Raw genomic sequence first — 20699 nt, 5'->3', positions numbered from 1 at the left:
TATTTATTATGTAACACCATCTACTAGAAATAAGGGCAAACCAACTGGACTAATTCTTACTCCTTAGTTCAGGTGGTAGTTTTCCAGGCAGAGGGTCTGGGCGGTTTCCTTGAAATGACATACCATCACATCCTCCTTGTATAAAGTATAGTGCTCATATCTACTGGAGTGTTTGCGTAGAAAGGGGTGGCATACTTAGGTCAGTGTGTCCCAGGAAGAGTCCCTTGACTACCCATGAGACCTGCTAAATCGATCCTGGGGAGATTCTGGACAATCACACACTCAAACTCAGGAGGCTTTAAAGAGTAATCCTTATCATTTGGGAATAAATGATGATATGCTTTTTTAACCAATATAGCTTTAGTTTCCTCACTTGTCTCAACTACTTTTCTTCATGGAATGCTAACACTGGACTACCTTGGGAAACGGACCCCACTGTAAAAACAAAGTCAGGTTCTAGGGCTGTTCCTCCCTCATGATAACACACCTAGAGAAAAGGATTTTAACTGCAGCAACATTTGTTTTTTTGGTATTGAGTTCCCTTAAGTCTATAATAATTTATATTTGAAAAAAAAAACTAGCACCTCATAGCATTAGTGTAATAATTTTATTAATAAAACGAACCCATAGGGTTCAAACAAGCGTACAAAGTAATTTTTTTCCTGTGGGTTAAATTGTTACATTTTTAATAATAAAAATAAGAAAGCTTTCATAGTTAACTTACCAAAAACATAACGCTTGCCTATTGTTTCTTACTGTGCAAAACAAAAACAAAGTTTTGCCCACGGAAGGATTTTGTGCACCAAAACATGCACATTTTCAATTTCAAAATTTCTGCATCAAAATGAAAATTCCAAGGCCACGTTTTTGTTTTTTCAAACTAAAGAAGAGCAAGAGGGGAATAACCAAGCAAATAACAGCAGCTACATTTTTAATCTTCATTCCCAGGTATTTTCTGTTTCAATGTAGAATTCTCCACATTCATAAAATGATAATCTTCAACCTACTGCTTACGGTCAGATATGCCAGTATCAGTTCAATAAGGCAAGTCACACCTTTTAGCTATTCTCTTAAGTCCTACAGAGATAGTTTCACTTCAATTTCACAGGGACACTTCATGATTTATCTAATAAAGGTGATAAGACAATCCTAGTGAAGGATTCCTTTAAGTCGTTGCTTTTCTAGATGGAACCAAATAATTAAACTTTCTCTTCTCCATACTGGAGTTTGTTTCTTTCATTATGTTTTAGTATCATGGAGTCGAACAATGCCTTGGCAGGGCATGAACTATATAACTCAGAAGTCAATAAACAGTTGAGGATGATCTTTTCTAAAGTGAAAATCAACTGTTTAGACAACACTTAAATACACATTACCTGTTTAAAGACACACACACAGAAGCAAAATTTAAAAACCAAATCAAGGAATAACGTTTTGTGACAATTTCAGTAGCACAATTACTGGTCTAACAGTTTTGCACTGTGGGAATTTAAATAGCGGCTTACAATGAAAGAACTATGCACGATGCTTCCAGGATTGCAGAGAAGAGAGGTAAGCCCAGAGGATGAAAAGCATACATTTGCCTAATGTGTGTAGAAAATTCCCTGATCAAATGGCCAACTAACTTTTAAATACAAAATTTAACCTTAGAAGAACTTTTCTATTTTTGGTGAACATGCTGATTGAAAGAAAAATCAATCATTCTGTTAAATGAAGTACAGTATTCTGCAGGGGAAGCACCAGGGTTTCTGGATCAAACCCTTAGGACATGAAGAAAACCAAAGTACTCTGCTGGTTCAAAATCTCTATCACAGGAATCCCTGGCTCCCTTCCACGTGTCCAGAGATGCTCTCAGCTCACAAAACCAACAGATGGAAGGAAAAGCAAGTGAACGTGTGACCATGTAGGAGGGGGGCTGGGGACGGTAAAACACTGCTCAGACTTTCAGCAGCAACACAATCCTGTTGGTCTGAATATCCTGAGGTTAAATGATAATAAAATATTGCACCAACACAATAAAGAAAATCACAGTTTAAACAGAATTACTGAAGAACTGGAATAATGTACAATGCAGTGACTGCCATCAGTAGACCTAGGTCTCTTGACAGGAATTAAAGTTGTGTCTTTTCTAAAAATGGCACTCCTACCTTCTTTTGGTTTGGTGTTTATTTTGACATTCTCTTAGGTATACATATATTTACTTCCATTTAACGCTAACTTACTGAATTTTCCCCTTGGCCCAGTTTCATATTTAGTGATAGATGAGACTGTGGCTGTAAACAGCAGCAACTCCCAAGAAGAGTACTCAGGGCGAGAGATTTAAAAACATAGCTGATAACCCCATTAGAGGTAGGTTAGAAAAAGGCCTTTTATTTTGGACTGTGTAGTTATCAAGGCATCCTGCAGATGCAACCTTTTCTCTCCCTTCTTTCTCTGACATGCTCCTAGGTAAATAAGATATGAGGAAAATCAAACGTATATCCTGTTAAAGCACTTAAAGGGGGTAAAAAGTACAGCCCTCAACAAAACATGTTTTCACATTGAAATTCATCTTTCCTCTTTGAACCGACAAGCTTTTCAAGAAACCCTTTCTTGGTTTCATAATACTGTACTGCCACTTTATAAACTATATTTTAGTCTACCCTTGAAAGAATGAAAACTGTAGTACTTCATTAGGACCTCATATGACCATGATCTCAAGAAAAGATGCTTTCAATGTCTTTAGGCCTGAATATGGTAGGAAATCATGAAGCACCCAAAACCTCAGGATCTCACTTCGTCTTTGGAGTGGGCCATTCTCCTATTCACGCACACCCTTGTCGTTACCCTCTCCAAAATCAAGTCTTCACCCCTTCAGTTCATATTGCCTTCCTTCCACTCTTTACAACACCATGGGAAACTCCCACAGTGTTTCCACTGTTTACAGATTCCTTTCTCTCCGGTCAGCGCAGGCACCCTTTCACTTACTCTATAACCATCAGGACTTCCATTACATTCTGTGACTTTGCACGTCTTCATCCCAGTTTTTAACAGGGATATATATACGACCATCATATAAACTCGTGCAGCAATCCTGTCGGCCCACCAGAACTTTCTCACATTCTTTAATTTCTATTGCCTTCAGTCTTGATGTTCATTTATGTTTTCAAGTGAATCTTTCCTGTCTCTTTCCCAAAAAGGCAGAAGGAAAAGAACCAACATTCTAATTTGATGATGAACACAGTGATTTCTGAAATATGTTCAGAGAATGAAGGAAACAGGCTGGGTCTCTTCTACGTCGCTAGGATGTGGATCAACCTGCAAAAAAAGAGCGGACTGAGATTAGTGTTGTAGCATTATTTAAAACGATTCTAGTACCTATTTCTAATTATATGACGGTTATATGCCAACCTGGTCAGAGCCTGTGTAAGTCCCAGAAGGTGCTTAAGTTCTCTATATTCCATGGCCAAATAACACACCTTAAAGGCAATCCACAATACTGTATATGATGACATAGATCACAAGGACAATAGTAAAAAAATCTGGCAAATGAATCAGCGATAATCTATTACCACTGTATAAACAAATTTAAATGTATCCCTTACTAATTATGAGTCAGCAACAGACACTCTAATAAATGGATGACAAAAAATGATTATTTGAAAATAATACAGTAAAAGTCTAATTTTCTTTTGCTTTGCTTACCTCTGAATAAAGAGGTGGGGGTTGAAACCGGAATTCTTGTATACAGGCAAACACAGGACAGCACACTTCTCCCTCACAGTTAGGGGGTTGAGGGTAAGGAGGAATGTGTCTAGAGAATTCTTCCTCTGATACCACATCTGCATAATTTGGTGGTGCTGAAATAGAAATGAAGTTGGAGTTAAGAAATCCACTCAAAAATTAATCTCAATTCTTAACTGCTACAAAAACAAGAAACAGCTAAACTCGAAGATAAAAAATATGGCATTCTTCCCCTCTAATCAGCAAGGTTTTATGCATATTACAATAAAAAATAGATTCTCCTTTTATTAAACTACTACTAATAGATTCTATTCTAGTCTCTTGAGATATAGGTAAACAAATATCACTGAAATATGACTACAGAAAAGACACACCATACATTTGACTGTTTTTCATTGTTTTCCTATTACAAACAGGAATTAGGAAATGTACATCTTATTCCTGAGTCTGCTATCAGCAGCTTTGCGTCCTAGATAAAGCTAAACTTTCAAAGTCCCTCCCAGGACTAATGCTTTCTGATTTTTTAGTAGTAGGAATAAAGATACCTATAGTAGCAGTACTCATCAACATCTGAGCACTTAATAGCGTATATATTCTGTTCCTAGGTATTTTCTAGGTAAAGCTTCGTTATGAAAGAACGCCAACATATTTTACCTTCAGGCTGCTCTGGCAGGGTCAGTGTCAACCAGCTCATATCCATACTGAACTGGCTGGCAATGCTGGAGTTTCTGCTGCCAAAACCATTATATGGAATTGTACCGATCACTAATGGCAGTTCGAGCATCAATTTTTTAGCACCAGGAATGTGAATGTATACCTAATAAGCCAAAAAAAAAAAAAAAAAAAAAAGAGAAAGGAACAAATGTCAGCTACACCTCCAGTAGGTAGCCCAATTAATTTTTTTTTCATAGAAACAAATGCTTTTGTCGGCTGCCACCAGCCCCATCACAATTCTCAATTGTCTTGATTAAACAAAATGAAGAGTACACAAAACATAGTGAATGCTCTGTGACAGAGAACTGTGTCCTTAACATGCATCATTGTAGGTTTGCATGGCTTATATAATAATTATAGAAAATTAAGGCTATGTCTTCAATATAACAAACACCCCTTAATGCACCTCAATTCTTTTATGGCATTCTATTAAATCCCCTGTGGGGAATAGGTTTTATTAAAAACAAGGGCCAATCTTCATACAGTCCCCAATTGGTGTTAATGCTGAAATAAAATGACATTTTTATAGGCAACTCTACATACACACAGTAACATGACATCAGTTATTGTCCATCATACACATTTTTTTTTTTAAAAGAGCTTTGCTTACAGCTAAGGAATAGTCCACTCTGATAATGCAGCAATCCAGGATGGATGGAGTAACAGGTGGGATTTTTAGCGTTTTCCCATTCCATGTGTCTGTGCTCCCAGAAGCGATGTGGTTTCCTCGCACATTGGCGACCATGTGCCGAATGGTCTTTGTTTTTCCACTAGCCAAATATGTCTGCGTTTGGAAAATAGCAGCCTTTGGAACAATCAGACGAGAGGAACAATTCTCTATTTCTGCATAGATTGGAATAGCTTCTCCTAAAAAGAAAACAAAACCAGGGAGGATTCAGAGACTCTTGAAAAAGTTCTCACCACAATGGATTAGGGCCGTACAGCTGAAATGTTCCAACATCACTTTAACAAATTGAGAAGCTTTGATGGAAAACATATTGTAAATTCAAGCCAGAGAAATAAAAATTCACTGCAGGTTGTGGTAGATCTTACTTTCTAATTATTGCATTATTGACTTTTCTAAAGTAGCAATATTGCATTAGCAATTCTAAAGATATGTAAATGACCAGTGTCTGTATAAATTAGGATAAGACATACAAATAAATGATTCAGGACTATATTAAGTATAAAAGATCACTAACAAACTCATTAGTGCTTATCAAATTAAAATCTGCCTAACAGGAGAACAAAGCCTTTGCTTTTAAGGAATTAATAATGTTAAGGCACAGAAAGAATCAACGGATGGATTAGGCAAGTTTTATAACATTATGGCTGCACGTCATACCATTCCATACTGAATTCCTTTCTAACAAGTCAGAATCCTGGAGCAGGGGCCAAATCCACTGCTGGAAGTGGGCCCTTCACTAATGGCAGTTCCAGTAACAATCTGATTGTTAAGTTTGTTAATACACTACATTCCAGTCCCATGCATTTGCATATATCAAGCCAGCATGGAATCAGAATGTCTAATAGCATTTCATACTCCAGTAGTTCTCTTTTTAGCAATACAACCCTGGAGATTCTTTTGCAACATTAAAATCAGATGCTGGCATTTTCTCATTCCTCTAGTTATACTCTTTGTTACTAAAGTAACAGGATTGAAGTCAGAAAAAAACAGGAGTTTGACTGGAAACAATTCCTCCGTTTAAAAATACTTAAATATCAATTATTTATATAAAAAATGTATCACTATTCATGTTTTAAAATACTATACACGTCATATAATTACAAAAAACACTATTTAAAATCACTTAAAATTAGCTAAGAAAATGAATGAAATCTTTCATTTGGACTTTCAAGCATTTTGCTTACCATTGCAGTATCCCTTTCTTTCAATTTTGGCACTCAGCGAGACTGGACCAGAAGTGAAAAACCAACAGCCAACCATTTTTTCTTGAGTTTTCAATACAGGGGTCTTGAAAATTTCAAACAATAAAACAACCTTAATTAAGCCACTCTAGAGAACTCATAGAACTTAAAATTATATCTTTCTTCACAGAATGGTTGTAAGGAAATACCAAAAAAATGAATAAAACTTTCTTATCCTCATGTAACATATTAGGCCAAATATGCACAAAAAACACAGGGTGTTAAGACTCCCCTTTTAGGAAAACTACAGTGAATTTTCAGATTCAAAAATTAGCATGACACCATCTTATTCTACCCTGAAGTCATTATGTTTCCAGGAAATAATATACCATTTTTTTAAAAAAAATCAAAAGCTGTATTAGGACTTATAAACATGACAGAATTATTTTTAAGACTTTATATATAAAAGTCAGGTGGAAGGATAAATGATATAAAAATAAAAAATAATCAGAACATTATATTTATTTTGGCATTTAATAAGTGGAATAAACAAACAGCCTTTTCCCACCACTTACTTCAAAATGCATTATCAAGCAGAAATTTCACATGTTCTTAATTTGGAGTGGTTTTGGGGTTTTGTGTAATAGTGCAATAACATGTGTAGTGTTAACCGATCTGAAAAGCTTATTAAACATACTCTCTCACTGCAGTATTCTATTCTATAGTGGCAAGAGAAGTTACTACAAGATTTACAATGTTCAGTTTACGAGTTACACACACCAAAGCTTTCTGTAAAACCCACTTTACTTGCAATATTTTTTTTATTTATATAAAGAATCGTAAGGGATCAACAGTGTCTGTTTTTGGCAAAGACAAATCCCTTTAAATCAATTCCCACAATGGTCATAAAAACTTTAAAAATATTCAACCTCCCAATTCTAAATAGTTTTTAAAAATACAAGCTACTTGGCATCACCAATTTTTCAAAAATGGTTTTCAAGCGGCTGTTAAAGTCCCAGCTATAAGCCAGGCCAGCTGGGTGCCGGCTGTTTTATGATTCTGACCACAAGAGGCCATGGAACCACAGCATATCTGCTATCTTTTCATAATCTAAAGGTGAACATTCAATTCTATTTCTTTCTCATGCGAAAATAAGACTTAAACAACAACTTCTAACTGCTAGCTTTTTCCTTGTCTTTAAAAACACAGGCTAGAAAAACCTCCAACATGAAAAATACATCTTTGTCACATCACTATCGTGATGGAAAGTTTAAATTATCTCAGTATTTTCTATGAAGTAAAAAAAATCATTCATTCATATTTAAATGAAGAACCATTAGGTCCTAGTAGCTATCATGAAAGTACAAGGTATAATTTTATATTATTTTGATAATATGGGTTTAGATAAAAGAATCTAGCTCATTAGCTCCCATCTTGCCTATTCTGTTGTTACTTATAGCCTGATCTTTCTTATCAGTCTACAGTATTTCTGGTGATTATTAGAAGTTCAATGCTTTAATGTGGCCAAATCTGTCATAAGGAAATGATAAGTGAAAGGATCTCGGCGGCAGCTGCATGCACTTACTTAATGTTAGAAAATGACATGCAAAATGGAAGGATACATAGCATAATGGCCTGAGCTTCAATAACAGGCTGAGCATGATTAATACTCTTCCATAATTACTGTTCCTCAACCTGCTATTATTGAGGAGTTTAGAATACCCCAGTCCTGTAAATGTGGCCACTCTGGTAAAAGTAACTACTCTCTGTGTGTGCATTATTGTTATTAAGCCTTATTAATGCATTTCAAGCCTGTGTAACTTTTTGGCAAAAGAAGCCCTGAACAGCAGGGACATAATAAATAGTATTAACACACACAATTTGTAATTTGTCCAACCTAGAATCATATATTTATAGTGAATGCCTTTGGGTTACAAGATTGTGTTTTCCAAGCCATCAGAAAGTGACAGGACAGACTACCAGTAAACTGGCTAAATATAGATCCCACTGTTGAAAGGAAGGAGGAAAAGGAGGAGGAAGAGAAAAAGGAAGAACTTACTAATAATGCTGGTGTGTTGACATCGACGTGACTAACAACCTGGAGTTCCCGCTTTACACTCTGATCAGGTACCTTGGGTCGTTCCAACACTGCCCGCACACAGTACTGAATGCTTCCATATTTCCCAGTAAACGAGGTGACCAAAGGTCTGAAACCAACCAAAGACATTAATTATGAGTTTACTTTTCAGTTAAAGCCAAAAAAAGCATGGTTTAAAATGTTTTAGGTTGGAAATAAAAAAAGAGTAAGTCTATTTAGGGACTATTCAGTATAAACATGCATACTTGAGAATCAGAAGATACGTAGCAGTGATAAACTTGAATGGACATACTGCAGAGAAGGATAACCACAAAACTGTAGTGTTTCACTTACTCAGATGGAAGTTGAAAGCGAAATGGAAACTCATGTTTTCCAGGCTGTAATAAAATGATGCCTTCACCTATAAGAGATTGTATTTTATTTTAATGAAGGATAGTTAGTATTAGATCAAGAGTTTTCACAATGTAAATAATTTTTTGAAGGAAGTTTTTCTTGCTACAAAATGCAGCATACTCCAAAAGTTCATTAAACAAATGTAGAGAATTAAGTTTGAAGGGGTGTGTGTGTGTGTGTGTCTATGTGTTTTAGAGACAGGGTCTCGCTGTATTGCCCAGGCCAGAGTGCTACGGCCTTGAACTCCTGGGCTCAAGCAATCTTCCTGCCTCAGACTCCCAAGGAGCTGGGACTATATGCATGTGCCATGGTTCTTGACTAATTTTTAATAATTCTTTCCAGAGTCGGGGGTCTTGCTATATTGCCCAAGCTGGTCTCGAACTCCTGGCCTCAAACGATTCTCCCACCTTGGACTCCCAAAGCGCTAAGCTTATAGGAGTGAGCTACTGCACTTGGCCAGTTTTTACCAAGTACCGTAACACTCACACATACATACACACATATATTCCATTCTCAAATAGACCAATTACTAAAGTGCTAAGGTTCAGAACTCCAACATACATATATATGTGTATATGGATACGTATATGTGTGTGCGTGTGTGTATATGTAAAAATCACAACTGCTTACCCCCATTCTATTATACTAACGGGAAATACCAATATTAAATTGGACCAAAAACTAATTTAGCAAAAGACAGATTTATTTTGGGTATACCAGAAACATCACACTGAGTATTCTTTGAGCAGAAATGGAAAAGGGAGTGAAAACTTTATGAATATCATTAATACTGGGTATAACACAAAACAGCCAAACCAACAAGACAAGCTATTAAGCAAGTCATGTATGTATCCTTGAGCTCTCCTGACTAACACAGAGTTTCTTGGTGGCTAACTTGGAATACAGAAAGGGCTTTACCAAGCATGGCCAGGGCCCTTTTCTCAGCTTTGGGTTACCAGCTCCATTTGATTTCATGCAGAAGCTTATCACTAGATTGTGAGAAGGCCAAAATGCAGGGTGTGGAGGGACTTTGTAAGGCCAGAGGCACCACTGAAACCTCTGATGAAGGCACCAAGACAATCTGTTTAATTCAGATCCAAAGTAGACTTCATGGCTTTCACGGTTGGTCAGGAGGCTCTCTTGAGAGACTTATACACTGTCCTTTCATTTCATGCTCAGATTTAATATTGAATTCCCTTATAGTGGATAGGATAAATAAGATGAAGAAATCGGAACACAGAGACAGAACTCTGAGATTTGCCTGGTCATCTGACACTAAAATGAAGATTTCTACTTTATCCATTCACTAAAAAAAACATTTAAAGAAATCAGTAGTGAAATGGGAATTTTTTATCCCTTAAATAAAAAAATAGAGTTTTATTTTATGACCTTAACCAAGTCAGCTGACATTTCAACTTTGTACTTTTAGAAAATAGGAACACATTACTGACCCATTAAGTCTTCTGAATCTATCCCCAATTTTTAATGTGTTAACATCAAGGGGGATAAAAAAGTGACACACCTGCCACTTAAGTCAATTTGAATACTCCACAGTTGGGTGACTGGAGGCAAAGTGAAGAACAAGTCACAGGGGCATGAGATCATGTTAAATTCAGTGGCAGGGTGGGTCCCAGTGGCTGAGGTGTGCTCAGGAAGGTAGCAGCAGAGCAGGGACCAGGGAAGCGTCTCGACCTGACAGCTGTGGAGTGAAAGGCTCAAGGCAATCCCAGTGCTCCTAAAAGAGCTGGGCTAAAGTTCTAATTTGAAACTACTAGATTACAGAACATGACCAAGTATTTACAAATGTTTTGAAATGTGTATTTCATTTGAGTTTAAAATGTGTAGTACTTAGATTTCAGGCACCGCGGATAATCCTCAAAGAGACCGGGGGAGGAAAGGAGATTACACGCTTGTACACAAGCAATTACCATGGAGTGCTAGAGCCTAGAGCATCCACATAGGAACATGGGTGGGCCCGACATCTTCAGGACCTGAGGGCTGGAATGGAGACAGGTAGGAAGGGAAATTTAGATAAGGGAATAGCATGAGGAAGAGCATGGCAGGCATTTGTGGGGAACACAGTTGCCCAGGATACTGAAGAGAATGAGAGACATGAAGTTCCCCTTTCATTAAGAAACAAATTGACATCGGATCTATATCATTTAAAATGAGACTTTCAACTATCTCAAAACATAAACAGGAAAAAGAAATGGAAAAACTGATAAAAATGGGTTATAATATTTGGAATTCAATCTTTGTTTTCTTTTCCTCTTTCTCAATTTTTGTTTTTAATGTAAAAGGTTCACAAGCTGAACCATGTGCCCATTTCTGCTTCTGCACCAACCGCTCATTATTTCTGTCTTGTATACTGAGCAATACAAAGTCACAGGAAGATGTTTCAATCACTAATGGCCTTACAGCCAAAGCTCATAATTAAAGGTTTTGATGAGCCGTGGGATGCAGAAGACCATTACAGAGGCAGAGACTGGGGCTCAGGAAGGGTGAAGGGACTTGCATAAGGTCACACTGCTGGTGGGTGACCAAGAACTGAGACCAACTCTCTGATTCTGTCTTGTTTTCTACTACAGTTTCTCAATAAAAATATGAAGAAAATCACAATGACAGCAAGTAGTTGAATTAGATTAAGGATGTCAAAGAATTATCTGGAGAGCATTTGTGAAAACAGATCCCAGTGCTACATAATATGGATTTCTAAAAATCTCCTTAGGTGATTGAAACACAGCCAGGTTTTGTAATTAAATTACCCCCAGAATCTAGACTGTGTAAAGATGCTAACTTCTTCCAAGCTATAGATATTAGGGGTGACTTATTTTTTTTCCCCCAACTAAAACAGACTATGATTTTAAGCAAAATGTCATTGTGCCAATATGTGCTATGATACATTCTAAAACAAGTTTAAGATTTTCAAATTGTCTAGTTTTTTACATTCTGTTCCACATGTGTATATATGTGTGTGTGACGAATAAACATCTGACTTGTGAATTTAAAAAAATGTTAGCCCAGATTTTACCAAAGCAGTTTTTTATTGCTAATCCCAGGTTCAACTGCTTTTAATTTTACATCTATTGACTCAGCAGTTATAGGCCCAGAGATAGAGTCCAAAGTCCTGGACAAAAATCAATGTATGTCTCACTCCCAAGGTCCTTGACTCCATTCGGCCATCTTGCAAATTGTATTGTCTGCTTCCAGTGGGGCCTGGGTTGATCCTGGAAGCCATACTGAGGAAAGTGCATGAAGGAGTAAGAACTGTCACTAACACACTGTTCCCATTGATCCAAAAGGCAGTTTTGGTTCCAAATATAGTTTTCCTCGCTACAATTTCGGGATCACTCAGATGATCACTTACCTCGAGGAGTTCACTTGTCCACAGTAGGATAAGGCAAAACCACATATTCTGTTATATTTTGTATAAGACATAGCACATAGATATAATGCGTTTACTCTTCAAGGAGAGGAGGTGCATACCACTGTTTTATTTGATAGATAAAAGCTCATGGCAAAAAGGTAAAAGTTTAAACTAGTTTCCATCCATGAAATGAGTAAGACTCATGGTTCTTAGTATTTTCGTGACTAAAGGGATCCAATTTTGGTATCTAATATTAATGAAACACTCATGTAGTGTGTCCCCACATGGGTACTTCTGGAAAAGTCTACACTGTGAACTGGACTTCACCAAAGTGAGCAGGAAGGGAAATCCCGACACGCCCAGATGCTCTTGTCTCTAAAGGCATTTTGAGTGGAGAGAAGTGGGAGAGAGGGGAAGAAGCGGGTAGGAGGGGGGGAGGAGGATGGGGAGGAAGAGGATGCGGAGGAAACAGCAGCAGTATCAGGTAGAGATACAACTCTTACTAAGTTGCCCTGCTCCCCAGAAGAGGGAAACCAAGCATGATGATCAAGTCTAGAAAACACTTCCTTTGAACTCCTACCCCTCAGGAACTACTTCCCTATTCCCCAAACCAAATTTCTGCTAATTCATCATGAACCAAGAACGTATGCAGGATAGGGAGGAGTGGAGGCCACAGGACACGGGCACCGCAGAATGGAACCTCATAGCCGCCGGTTCCACCGTCCCTTTCTTGGACCAGAAGGAACAGGACCTAGATTTCTGGATCCCCCATTGTCCAATCACAGGTTCCCACCGCACCCAATGGCCCCCTCCCGTCGCGGTCCTAGAAAATTCCGAGCCACTGGTCCCGGTCAGGCCCGGCGGGCCAGGGGCGGGGCGCCAGGAAGAGCTGCGCACCCAGGACTTGGCGGTCTCTCCTTACCCGCGAGGGTAGGCCGGACCCCACCCCCGGAAGCCCGCCCTGATCTCACCTGCCAGGTGGGCATCCCGAGGGCGCGCGGCCTCCCAGCCCCTCCCCGGCCCCGCAGCCTGGCGGGGGAACCCCAAGGCGCTCGCCTGCGCTTACCGGCCGGGGGCTCCCGCAGGCTGAGGCGCACGTTCAGGTACTCCACCTCCGAGAAGACAGCCAGGGCCGCGGCGCTGGCCGAGGCGCGGGGGCAGGTGCTCGGGCCCCAGGCGGCGGTGGCGCGCCCCTGGGCCTCCAGGCGCAGCGCGCGCAGGGCCACCGGCTCGGACGCCTCCAGCAGCACGTGCCCGGCCACTGTCTCGCCGCTGGAATAGCAGCCCTTGCGCTCGTCCTCGAACACCAGACCCAGGCTCTTCACGCGGCCCTCGGCACCCACGGCCGCCGCGCACCCAGCCTCGCCGCCCATCCCGCCGGGCGACTCGTCCCTGCCCCTGAGGTCGGCAGAGGCCCGGAGCCGGGGTCGCGAGCGCAGCGGCGCCGCTGTCACAGGCGCTCGCGGCAGGGTAAGGCCGCCGTGGCAGCCGTGCGGTACCCGAGGGAGCACCGGCTCGCCGAGGGGCCTGTCGCTTTAACAAACCCAGTTGGGGCTGGGAAAGGGCCGGGACAGCCCACCCCCGGCGGGCGGCCATTGGTCAGCTGCGAGCCCTGCTTCTTGCTGATTTGTTGCAGATGGTCACTGAGTCATTTCATTGGCGCTCCCACGCGTGGGTTGGCGCAGGAAGGCCGTGCGTGATCAGAGAGTGTTGGCCAATCGGGAGGCTCCGGCGTGCACGTGCACAGGCCGTTTACTGGCTGAGGCCAGGCACAGTCCTGGAGCCCTGGCCAATAGCGAGGCGGTGCGCCCATGTGGACAGACAGTGGGAAACAGTATCTGTCAGGGAGGGGGCGGAACAGGGTTATCTCCGGCTCTCGGCGTGTCAGCCGTTCCCATAGTTACGAACGGGGGCGGGGTTTCTAGCAGCGTAAGGACTTTGCAGGAGCCACTGGGTTCTCGCTAGAGCATGAAGTTGTGGCTGTAACTGGCTTGTGTTTATGATTACATCTGCAATACTCGAGGGGAAATAGATGCTCTGGGAAACGGAACTCGGCAATATTTCCTTTTGAGATCTTGGGGGCCGGCCGCATCGGGACTTTAATGAATGACTTGGAATCTTCTAACCTCCAGGTTTTTGATCACCGCCTCTCCCAGGTTTCAGAATTCCCAGCCCATGTAAGAGCCATAGGTAAGAAAAATGAGGGTTGTGGTTTTAAACCTGATACATCCCCTAAGGAGTTCTCCTCCTGAGCTCCGCAGTGTCGCTGTTAGGAATAGCTGGAACCCTGATTCTTCCTGCTGTAAATAAGGTCATGAATCACATTGTTTTTGAACAACATCTGTCACTCAAGTTTCTGCCCCACCCGAAAGTTTCCTGACATCAGTATCATATCCACAGAAATTTCCAATTGCCTTGATGACTTGTTCCTCACGTCCACGGTTCCTCCGGCTTGTCCTGCTACATTTTCCTTTTTAACCTTCCATTTTTTCTCTGTTCTGTTTTTTACCATCTTGCATAGCTGTCATTAGCTGGCCATCATTTTCTTAACTTTTAAGTTGTCCCCTTATCGACATGCCACGTTTGTGAGCTGTTATGTATTGATTAATCTCACAATGAAATTTAGCAATTTTCCTAAAAAAAAAAACCCTCAAAGTAAAGGTTGCTCTACTACCCTCGTTGAGTTTAGATTATTAATGTGGAGATTTAGTAAAGTTTTATAAGTTCAAAATTTCCTTATTACCTCTCAGAGAAAGTGGAAAAGTCACAAATTAGGCTCTGTGTCAAGTTCAGAAATAGTTGCTATTCTCTGACCATTTCGTCTAGAATAGCTCCCTACATGCTCTTACTCTGCCTACTTTTTTTTTTTTATAACACAACGTGACCTTACGTGTTTATCTGTGTATTATCCATCCCACTCATTTGAAACACAGAACTTGTTCTCATTCCTTTTTTGACCTCTAGGGCCTAACACAGATCTTAGCATACAGTAAGCGCTCAATAAATGTTGAGTGATTGAATGATGTATCCTAACCGTGTAGTAGTATTGGCTCTGCAATACATGAATAGTGTTCTGCCTCTTATTCTACTAAACTTTCACTGTCTCCAGGCAACGGTTCCCTCCAAATTAAGTGGCTGGGAGAGGGAGAAAAGGACAATGGTCCTAACGGTAATGAAAGGACAAAATGGCAGATTTTGCATTCTGTACTGGGAAAGACCAGACTCTCTGTTTTCATTTCAGTTAAGAACAGTTTTGGCCAGCCAGGCGTGGTGGCTCACACCTGTAATACCAGCATTTCGGGAGGCCGAGGCGGGCAGATCACAAGGTCAAGAGATCGAGACCATCCTGGCCAACATGGTGAAACCCCATTTCTACTAAAAATACAAAAATTAGCTGGGTGTGGTGGCTCGCACCTGTAGTCGCAACTACTCGGGAGGCTGAGGCAGGAGAATCTCTTGAACCCGGGAGGCGGAGGTTTGCAGTGAGCCGAGATTGCGCCACTGCACTCCAGCCTGGGTAAGAGAGCGAGACTCCATCTCAAAACAACAACAACAACAACAACAAACAATAGTTTTGGCTACAGGTAACAACAGAATGTGTGACCAACACACATTCTGCCTTTAAAAATATTTCTTGTTTACTAGACGAAAAGGTCAGTAGTAGAGTATAGGCCCTTCAGATTGATTCATCAGAATCCTTTTATCTTTCTCCTTGACATACTCTGCTCCCTTCATCGTAGTAGGGATTACCACAGCTCTAAGTGTCTCCTTGTCTTCCTTACACCACAGAGTTCAACACATAAAGCAAGGGAGGGTCTGCAAGCAAACAAAAATTCTCTTTTCTCTCAGAAAGAAGATATATTTATATCCTAGATGCCCCCAACAGACTTCTTACATGTCATTGGCCAAAACTGAGTCATATGTACACCTATAGATTATTGACTGGCGAAAATAAGTAGGATTTTTACAATTCACTTAGACTAGTCGTTCTTCTCTGGGTGCTGGACACAATCCGAGCTCTGTTAACAAGGAAGAGGGGCAAATGGCTGTTGAGCAGTCAACATTGTAGAGCAATTTGAGTGGCTTAAGTGGGTCTGGCCAAATTTGCTATAGCGTAGAGATGCCCCAGCCAGACATTAAGAGGATATTTAAATAAAAAATATTCTATAACTAGAGAGAAGTTAATTTATATGGTGACTCAACTCATTCACAGATAAAATTCCATTTTTGTTGTGTATACATTACAATGAATATTCGAGTTCAGCTATTATTAATATAGCAGCATATGACAGTTTAAAAAATCCAATCTGACAATGTCTTTTAATTGGCATGTTTACCATCTGCATGTAATGTGATCTTTAACAACGTAACAACGTTGGTGCTATAACTTGCATCCCCAAAATTCAGATGCTGAAATCCTAATGCCCAAGATGATGGTATTAGGAGGTAGGGGCTTTGGGGAGGTGATTAGGCCGTGAATGCCAGGGCCCTCATGAGTGGGACTAGTGCCCTTACAAAAGAGTCCTGAGAGAGAACTCGCTCCTTCCACCGTGTGAGGATGTAGAAGGCACCATCTATGAAGACGCAGGCTGCTATGGCTTAGATATGGTTCGTCCACACCAAAACTCATATTGAGATTTGATGCCCGATGTGGCAGTGCTGGGAGGTGGAACCTAGTGGAAGGTGTTTGGGTCATTGGAGTTGATCCCTCATGAATAGCTTAACACCCTCTGGCAAGAGTGAGTGAGTTCTTGCTCTCATGGGACTGGATTGGTTCTCACTCGAGCAGGTTGGTAAAAAGAGTGTCGTCCATTTCTCTCTCTTGCTTCTTCTCTCCCCATGTGATCTCTTTGTGCACGTCTGCTCCCCTTCTGCTTTTTGTGGTGAGTGGAAGTGGCCTGAATTCCTTACCACATGCAGCTGCCCAATCTTAAACTTTTTGGCCACCAGAATCATGAGTTACATTAACCTCTTTTTTTTTTTTTTTTTTTTTTTTTTGATATATGACCTAGCCTCAGGTATTCTGTTTCTTTAGCAACACTAAATAGACTAAGAGCCTGGGCATGGTGGCTCATGCCTGTAATCTCAGCACACTGGGAGGCCAAGGTAGGCAGAAAGCTTGAGATTAGGAGTTGGAGACCAGCATGGGCAATATGACAAAACCCTGTCTCTATAAAAGATATAAAAATTAGCTGGGCATGGTGGCACGTGCCTGTAGTCCCAGCCACTTGGGAAGCTGAGGCAGGAGGATTGCTTGAGCCCAGGAGGTCGAGGCTGCAGTGAGCCAAGATTGTGACACTGCACTCCAGCCTTGGTCACAGAGTGAGACCCTGTCTCAAAACAAAACAAAACAACAACCACCACCAGATGAAAACACAGGTCCTCATGGGACACCAAATCTTCTGGTGCCTTGATCTTTTGACTCTGTAGTCTCTAAACTATGAGAAATAAATGTTTGTTGTTTATAAGCCACCTCGTTTTATGGCATTTTGTTATAACAGCCTGAGCAGACTAAGACAATCGGTTTTATATGTGTCATTTTGTTATTTGCTTTGGTTGTGCCTTCATCAGTGTGTCTGTTTCTTTATTCTTTTTTTTCCTGCTTTTATTTTGATTATTTGAACATCTTTTAGTAATCCATTTAAATTTATCTTTTTTTTTACTTTATATATATTTTTAGCAGTTGCTCTAGGAATGACTGCCCTTCCCCTTTTATGCTATAGTTGTCATGTGTATTACATCCACATACATTAAAATTTACATTTGTACGAACCTCAGAAAACCCACCAGACAATTTTACATTTTATGTTTATGCTACTCTCAAGGCATAAACATAAAAATGGGGGAAAAGAAACAAATCTTCCTTACAGCAGAATCCCAAATAATTTATATAGATTCGCCTCCCACTCACTTGGAGTGGGTGCTAGACCTAATGACTTGCTTTCAACCCAACAAACACTCTTTTGACCAGGTGAGGAAGACTAGCATCACCAGTGATAAGTTCTGTTGATGGTGTGTACCTCTCATATGATGTTACCTAAAGGGGCACTTCACTTCTCTGATATTTTACCCTCAAACCGTAAGTCCAGTCTAAGCATGAGAAAAACATCAGAAAAACCTAATTTGAAGGACATTCTACAAAATATTCAATGCATTCTCCTCAAAATTCTCAAGGCCGTGGAAAATAAGGAAAGATTGAGAAACTGCCATTGAGCAGAAAAGACTAAGGCGATGTGATAACTAAATGCAATATGGTATCCTGGATTGGATCCTGGAACAGAACTTTAGTGGAAAAACTAGTGAATCCAAATAAAGTCTAGTTTCATTAACAGTAATTGGTATTAGTCTGTTTTCACGTTGCTGATAAAGATATACCCGAGACTGAGTAATTTATAAAGAAAAAGAGGTTTAATGAACTCACAGTTCCACGTGGCTGGGGAGGCCTCAAAACCATGGTGGAAGGAGAAAGGCATGTCTTACATGGCAGCAGGCAAGAGAGAATGAGAGCCAAGCAGAAGGGGAGACTCCTTATAAAACCCTCAGATCTCGTGAGACTTATTCACTACCACAAGAAGAGTGTGGAGGAAACCACCCCCATGATTCAGTTATCTCCAATTATGTCCCTCCCACAACATGGGGAAATTATGGGAGCTACAATTCAAGATGAGATTTGGGTGGGGACACAGCCAATCCATATCAGCAATGTACCCATATAGGTCTCTTAGTTTCAACACATGAACTGTGGTGATGTAAGTGGTAAATAATGGGGGAAACTGAGTGAATGTGTACAAGAGCTCTCTGTACTATCTTTGCAACTTTTCTGAAAATATAAAATTTTTCCAAGGTAAAATTTATTAAACAACAATCAGACCTACTCCCCCAAACTCTCCTGCTTGGAGATACCATTTTTCCTGTTACTCTGGATGAAAGATAGATTTGTCTCTAAGCTTTTGCTGCTTGTGTCCTCTGGTAGTTCCCCACTGAGACCGCCCTTGGTTCAAAGCCAGGAGGTAATAAAAGAGAAAACCCTACACAACATTTACTCTTGTTACAGTTTGCACTTCAGATTTTGACCTCCCTCCCCAAACCACCTGCTAATGTCGTTGGTGCTGAGATAATTGCTTTTATGATTATTATTTTCAGAATTCTGGTTAAGATCGCTAGGAGAGATAGGCTGTAATGTTTTAACTCTATATTTTCCAACACCAGAAGTTCCAATTTATCTTTTTGGACCCTTCGGATTTTATGAAGGTGATTGAATCACTGCCTAAGTATTATACCAATGCTCATTCATTATCTTTTTGCGTGGTGCATGCATTCATCTTGCTATTGCTTAGATTTTTTTATCTTGTAAATTTGTGTCTGCACACACTTCAGTTTTAATTGGGAGACTATATCTATATGCTTATTGATGTTGGAAATTCATTTATGGCTCAAATTCCAGTTTCACAATTTCACAATTGGAAATAGTTTGCAAAGAAAATATCCGTAGAAAGAAGGACGAGACCTAATCTTTATTAAGCACCCACTGAACTCCTGTTCAGATGTTCAACATAAACAATCCTATTCACACTCGTAAAAAGCTCTGGAAGTGCATCTTGGGATAGAGGTCTGAATTGACAGACAAGGCTCCCACGGTTCAGAAAGATGGGCCATGTGTCTTCCTTCATCTTCCACAGCCAGTAAACGGTAGGGACAGTATCAAACCAAAGGCTACCTGTCCTGTTTTCACTATACTGCCTTCAAGGTTAAAGGAGAAAGAAAACAGACGGATGGAAGGAAAAGGAGGAACGGAAGAAGATGAACTTATTTTAATCAGTAGACAGGACAGATGTTCATCAGTTCCTGTGTGGGTTCTTTACCATCGTGGTTATATGCACTGTTGACACTGAGGTACTGCCCTCTGAGTTACTAATACTTTACTGGAAATGGTTATCCCTGTACTAGAGCATTCCATGTATCCTCATGCCTAAATTTACCCTCCCCCATCTCCCCAAAATGATTCTGGCAGCTGAGGAAGAAATAACAGAGCTTTTTTACTTGAAGGAAAGTTTGAAGGAAAAAAAGGGTATGGGGAAGAAGACAACTCATAACAGGGCAATAAAACAAAACAAAACACAAAAATGAAAACATTGGAGACGGTTTTTGTTTCAGTTTTTATTTTGATGAAGAGACAGGTTACTATAAGGGCTCAGGATCCTTTTGCTAAAGGTATCTTATTCTGAATAGCAGAAAAGGTCGTGCCTTCTTATGTCATGGTTTACACATACATAACGTAGTTGTATTGCAATTACAACAGAATGAACAGAATGAGGAAAGAGTTTCCACGAATGAACTAATAGTAGATTGCATTGCCATTACTAAAACTGAGCAAGCAAACATGAAATCAAGACACATAAGATGAGTAATGATTACGGGTCTTCAATAAATATAATTAGATTTATACTGAATGCAGAATCAATGGGAAAAGCTCGTCTGTGACGAAACATTATTTGTTCTACATGATTGCCCTTTAATATCTCTTTTCCCCTAAGA

At 40.3% G+C, this 20699-nt stretch overlaps 1 protein-coding gene across 2 annotated transcripts; it reads right to left on the bottom strand.

The window, feature by feature from the left end:
- Window positions 1-588: 588 nt before the first annotated feature.
- ARRDC4 (arrestin domain containing 4) lies at window positions 589-13731 on the bottom strand. 2 transcript variants are annotated; one of them, XM_016927490.3, is made up of 8 exons: window positions 13231-13731; window positions 8738-8804; window positions 8366-8513; window positions 6310-6412; window positions 5048-5304; window positions 4378-4540; window positions 3685-3839; window positions 589-3297 (listed from the first exon to the last, which is right to left on the bottom strand). In XM_016927490.3, the coding sequence occupies exons 1-8, from the start codon at window positions 13535-13537 to the stop codon at window positions 3241-3243; spliced, it is 1257 nt and encodes a 418-aa protein (XP_016782979.1). In that variant the 5' UTR covers window positions 13538-13731; the 3' UTR covers window positions 589-3240. The 2 variants fall into 2 exon arrangements, with proteins under 2 accessions (XP_016782979.1, XP_063650450.1); XM_063794380.1 differs by lacking the exon at window positions 8738-8804 and having other exon boundaries at window positions 13231-13704.
- Window positions 13732-20699: the final 6968 nt, after the last annotated feature.

Source organism: Pan troglodytes, chromosome 16 (genome assembly GCF_028858775.2).
Source record: "Pan troglodytes isolate AG18354 chromosome 16, NHGRI_mPanTro3-v2.0_pri, whole genome shotgun sequence".
Lineage (NCBI taxonomy): Eukaryota > Metazoa > Chordata > Mammalia > Primates > Hominidae > Pan > Pan troglodytes.
Note: the sequence above shows the minus strand (reverse complement) of the source record. Positions and strands in the feature narration are given on the sequence as shown.

Bases quoted from the DNA above. Each gene is read 5' to 3' on its own strand.
- ARRDC4 (XM_016927490.3), bottom strand. From the start codon at position 13,537: ATGGGCGGCGAGGCTGGGTGCGCGGCGGCCGTGGGTGCCGAGGGCCGC. The intron at 6,413-8,365 runs GTAAGTTCTTCC...GAAATTTTCAAG, and splicing joins TCAACACACCAGCATTATTA to ACCCCTGTATTGAAAACTCA. The intron at 4,541-5,047 runs GTAAGCAAAGCT...TTGGCTTATTAG, and splicing joins GAGTGGACTATTCCTTAGCT to GTATACATTCACATTCCTGG.